Source organism: Macrobrachium nipponense, chromosome 9, assembly GCF_015104395.2.
Source record: "Macrobrachium nipponense isolate FS-2020 chromosome 9, ASM1510439v2, whole genome shotgun sequence".
NCBI classification, from domain to species: Eukaryota; Metazoa; Arthropoda; class Malacostraca; order Decapoda; family Palaemonidae; genus Macrobrachium; species Macrobrachium nipponense.
The window spans coordinates 43,859,228-43,865,166 of NC_061110.1; the positions used below are offsets into that span (position 1 = coordinate 43,859,228).

Sequence of the window (5,939 nt, forward strand, 5' to 3'; positions counted from 1 at the left end):
GGGCCACAAGGCAAAAATTTGAAAAATGGGGGCCATGGGGGGCCACAGAAAATTTAGGACCCACAAAATATATAAATGTGTAATATTTTGAAATAAATCATTAATATGCTTGAGTTTAGTTTGAAAATCATTCAATTCAATATACCAGGTAATTTTTGCAGACAGTGAAATATTCAATAATCTCTTCACTCTCTCTCTCTCTCTCTAGCTGGCAGAGTGGTAAAAGGCTGAACTATGACCCTTGACAAAAACCATTAACTCTCTCTCTCTCTCTCTCTCTCTCTCTCTCTCTCTCTCTCTCTCTCTCTCTCTCTCTCTCTCTCTTTCTCTCTCTCTCTCTCCCTCTCTCTAGCAGGCAGAGTGGTAAAAGACTGAACTATCAAAGATTATGCTGACTGGTAAACTTCCGAACGACAACCATAAGATGTTTATAAACAATTTTAACAGCAACGGTATATGGGTTATAATATAACCGTTATATTGTTTCTTCTTCAATAATAGATCCGTCTTTCAGTTTAACATAGACTTACGAGGAAGAGACTTGATTTAAGTTCTACCAAAGAGGTTTGTGAAAGATAACTTTATATGTACATACAAACATACATTTATACTTACATACAGTGTACAAACATACATTTATACTTACATACACAGTCTCTTTCATGTACACTCAGTACACACACACACATACTTGTCATGAATTTTATTTATCTATTCACTTTATTTGTTATTGAGGGAGGGGTAAGAGTATCTTTTATGGCTAATAACTTTTGGGGGATCTTTTTTATTTGCTTGTTTTTGAATAATGTGGAGGGCAATGATTTCCCAGACAATAATAGCGGTACTGAGTTTTAATGAGTTTTGTTTGTTTTTTATTTTAGATAAGCATGACCAGTCCAGCTAAGAAAAAATGCAGACAGTATTCTGTCGAATATCTTGCTTTTGGATTCATTGAATCTCCACAAAATACTACAATGCCTATGTGCCTGCTGTGTATGACCTCACTCTCAAATGAAAGTATGCGTCCCAGCAAACTGAAAAAGCATCTGGAGACTGCACATAAAGACAGAAAGACAAGCCGCTAGATTTCTTCAAGAAATTACGTGATGAGTTCCAGGAAGGATGACAGTGAATCATATGTTTACCCAAAAAGTGGCAAAAGTAGACAGAGGGATGTTGGCTTCTTACAAGATAGCAAATTTGATTGCAAAAGCAGGTAAGCCTCATACTATCGGTGAATCTCTGATCATGCCGGCAGTGGCTGTAGTGCTTTCAACAGTCATGAATCAGAGTCCACAAGAGGTAACTAGTGTTATTCCTCTGAGCAACTCCTCAGTATCACGCCGTATTGATGAGATGGCAGCTGATGTTGAAAACCAATTAATCTCAAAACTGCAGGTGAATGATTTCTCGCTTCAACTCGACGAATCAACTTTACCTGATAATTCTGCTCTTTTGATGGCATTTGTGAGGTTTCTTGATGTAGATGAAATATGTCAAGAAATGCTTTTCGCATTGAAATTAACGACTGACACTAAAGGAGAATCCATCTTCAAAAAACTTGAGGTCTATTTTGAGGAGAACAACATTCCACTCAAGAACATTGTGGCTTGTGCAACAGATGGCGCTGCTGCTATGATAGGAAGATATCGGGGATTCAGTGCTTACTTAAAAAAAGCTGTTCCTAATGTCGTTTGTGTGCACTGTGTTGTTCACCGGCAGCACCTGGTTGCCAAAAACCTAGCAGGACGTCTTCATGAAGCACTTGGGCATGTTATCAAGGCTGTCAACTTGATAAAAAGTAGTGCACTGAAAGATCGCCTCTTTCAGCAATTATGTGAAAAGAACAATGAGGAATTTTGAAAAAACTTGTGTTGCACACAGAAGTCAGGTGGCTTTCTAAAGGTAATTGCCTGAACCGTTTTGTTGCACTTTGGGACAGTGTTATCTCTTTCTTTTAGTGGGACAGAACTTGGACAGAAACGTGTTGATGCAAAGAGTGACATCTTCTACCTGTCTGACATATTTGAAAAGCTAAATGTTCTGAACAAAGAGCTTCAAGGAAATAACTCCACCATGTTTTTCCTGCAAGGAGGCAATTACTACATTTAAAGGGAAACTCAAGCTGTTCTGGTTGAACCTTGGAAGACGAGAGTTTGCACAGTTTCCTTCCTTAGCAGTTATATCCACCGATCTGCTTGATGATGACCTAGCAGTGTATGTTGACCATCTGAAGCAGTTGCATAATGATATGGACACTCGCTTCTCTGACCTACTCCAAATGACTGTGCCACACTGGTTTGTGGATCCCTTCATTGCTGATGTATCTGAAGTTGATGTCACCCTACAAGAAAGTCTCATTGAACTTCAGAATAACACAACAGCTCAAGCAAGGTTCAAGCGTGGAGGACACCAGAAGCTGTGGATGAATCAAGATGTGTATAAAGAAGTACCCAATACTCTGGAAGATGTGAAGTTGCTCTTACTTGCCTTTCCCACGTCTTACTTGGTTGAGACTGGTTTCAGTCGGGTGATGTACCTGCTGTCAAAGACACGAAATCGCCTTGACATAGAAAAAAAGAGGCGATTTACGTCTCTCTCTGACAGCTTTCAAGCCAAACATTGACAAGTTGGCAGCCTTGCATCAGTCACAGGGATCCCACTGAAACCTTTTCAAGATAAAGCCAATTGTACCTACATGTATTCCTTGTTTTTTTTTATTCCTTTTGTAAAATAGATAAGTGTTCAAATAAAATATTTTTCCAATTAATATTGGTATTTGATTCATGCCTGAAATTAGTGTTTTGAGTACATGGTACTACTCAAACTAGAACCATTAATATACCTTCCCTAGGCGTATTAAGGTGATGGACGGAAGGCGGGTGTGTGTGTGGGGGGGGGTGGGGGGGGGGGGTAAGAACTCAGAGTTGGCATGGAAGGGCCACAACAACTTGCACTGGATTGAAGGGGGCCACCACCAGAAAAAGGTTGAGAAACAGTGATGTAGACCAATAATTGACCCTCATTCCCAGCATAGCATCAACCATTTTTTGTAGAGCACTTTTCTGGTTATCCAAATTTATCCCAAATGCATTGCGGGCTTTTATGTCACCGAACATCATAGAGGAATTCATGACATCGAACCATTCATTCACTGTAGCTATAAAATCGGCAGTTTCCTTCCAATTGTTGCTCTCTAGTAAGCCCCTTTCTCCTAAAAAATACAATACCTTAGCACATGACTTTGAAAGTAGCTGTACAGCATACTTTACACGCTGTCTTTGTAAGCCACTTACATTGATATGTGTTTCATTAATTTTATATGCTTAGGCATACTCTGATACGGTTTTCATTAGCATTTCACGGACACAGGCATCAGATATACTATTTTCATTTTCCATAAGAAAACCGTGGTCCAGAAAATGATTTCTAATTAACTTTATCAAATGGGGAGCATCAGCAAATATGAAGACATTCCTGTCAGCACATGGGTTTTTAAAAAAGACTTTCTCAGGGTTAAGGGGATCAATCCCGAATTCTTTCCTAACCCGCAAATTATTAGGTCCAACATCATGGACAATTGCCACAATGGCAAAGCCAGCTTTTTCAACATTTATAATAATATCAGTCAGTTTTTTTATGCACAATCGAGTCATCATATTGGTAGTATATGGGTTGCTTCCAGCTTCCCGTCAAACCTCTTAACATAACCACTTGAACTTTATCATGAGGTCTATACAAAACGTCCATCCCTTTGTCATAACTCCACTTACTAGCAATATTCATTTCATCAAATGAAATAACGGCAAGTTTTTCCATTTCCGTCATTGTTCCTGATTTTGCCTTCATCAGTGACAGAACCGAATGCAAAATACCTGGCTCACATTTCAGATTTTGCGCTCATTTGTTCAGTGTACTTTTTGATGGCAGAGGAAATCCTCTTTTAGTTCGCAAATATGAATAGCATTTGGTGCTCAAGGTTCTGAGAGTGAAAGCTGACGATATGTCTTCATCGCTCCATTGACTGACAGGCTTATTAGTAATGAGAGCATTTATCTGTTGTACTTAGCACAGGTTGAAATAACTTGTTTAGTTCAGTTAATGTGAACTTAGGTTCTGTTACTTCCATTTCCAAACGAACCAGTTTCAGGAGTTCTTGATTGGTCTTTTCCAAATGCTCTATTTTTTCTTTAGCTCTTCCACTTCCTCTACTTGTTTAATTGTATTTTGTTCAGAACTCTCTTCAGGCTGTGCAATAATTTCTTGAACAGAGACTTCTGGAGAAACTTCATTGGTCTCTGAATGACAATTCTCCATTTCACATAACATTTCCTGGGCTGTCCTCTTGAGTCCTCGCTTTATGGCTTGTGCACAGCTATCCTCTTCCTTTTCAGATACACTGCTACCTGAAAAGAGTGTTGCATTTCAGATTTTATGAAATCACAACAACAATTCTTATACTTAAAGAACTGAATATTTTTTATATATTTAATGGTTACTTAAAGAGAACGGCAGAGAACTATAATTTGATAGTCTAATGCAATTTAATTTTCGTAATTTAGGTGTCACAGACGGTAAAATATTTAAGGAAAATCGAGTCGACGGGAAGAAATGTATCATGCAGGTTTTTGGCAAATTGCTCAACTTGTAACTTACCATTAGGTAAAAAAAGGGATGGCACGTTGATTTTTGGGTTTTTCGATTCCCAGGAGTCAGTACTTCATGTCATCAGCATAGTCCTCTGCTTTAAAATGGACTGAACAAATTAGATCATGCTTCCAGTAAACATCGTCTGCAGGTTTGCAATCATGCATCCATTTCTTTGTTTTTTCTTCTTTTGGGAAGCTAAAATATCGAATACCCATATTAATGGTCTTTTTACTATTAATATGGCATCCAAATACAGCACAAAAGGAAGACATGGCTGCTGGAAGTTAATAAATGTGACAGAGATCAAGTAAGACTACCTCTAGTCAGGTCAAACCTCGGCCACCATCTCCGAAAATTGACGTCACAAAAGCTCCGCCCACATGCGCGTAGCTCACGGGTGAGCCGACCTCTCCGAGTATATTTAAAGGACCTTGGTTTCACCCAGGATCCGCTTAGACAGGTCAGACGGACAGAGGCCCGTTTTATGCTCTCTCTGCGCAGTGACGTCAACTGATCCACATCTCACCTGCTTGTGCCCTCTCCTTCCCTCTCCTGCCTGCTCCCTCTCCCTCCCTCTTTATTGATTTGGATGTCCTAGATTAACTGACAGTATATTTATCATGTCTATAGTATATTTTGAAAGGGGAATAAATATATAACCATTACATTACTGTAAAGTTTATTTACACAGTTTATATACAAATTATGTACATACACAAGTTAACATAATTATGTTTGCTTGTTCTCATACTACCTTATCACTTTCAAGGGTTTTTTACTTTCACTTCTGGAAGTCTTGTCTTTTTTCTTATTCATCCTAATATCATAATTTAACTTTCTAATTTCAAAGAACACTGATATTTTAGCAAAGAAGGCTATGACATCATTTGGTAAATCGACTCCCGCACATTCAATATCGGATACAATTTTTTTAAAGCAATCTTTTCCTGCCTGAAGATTGATTCCATGCACAGTTTAAAATACTTCCCTCATTGTAGTTAATTGAGAATAAAATGACTCTGAGGGAGCACAGTTCACCTCTGTTTACTTCATCTGTCCACCTCTTTTCCTTGATCACACATTCACTAGCTTTCTTACCTAAATGAGGATGTTTTACACAAAACTTCCTTGCAATATACCCACCAATGTATCTAAGAGATTCTTCTTCTATAACTACATCAATTGATTTATATCCGTGTTCATCATCATCAGTCTCATCATCTACATCATTTTCCAGCTCACACCCAACATCCACGTCTTTGAAACAGTTACTAGTAATGTAAAGTTCG

At 38.4% G+C, this 5,939-nt stretch overlaps 1 protein-coding gene across 1 annotated transcript; it reads left to right on the forward strand.

Annotated features, from left to right (window-relative positions):
* Positions 1-1,122: 1,122 nt before the first annotated feature.
* On the forward strand, positions 1,123-1,863 carry LOC135218059 (protein FAM200C-like). The gene has a single exon (XM_064254203.1). It carries the CDS (start codon positions 1,123-1,125, stop codon positions 1,861-1,863), a length of 741 nt encoding a protein of 246 aa, XP_064110273.1.
* The last annotated feature ends 4,076 nt before the right edge of the window (positions 1,864-5,939 follow it).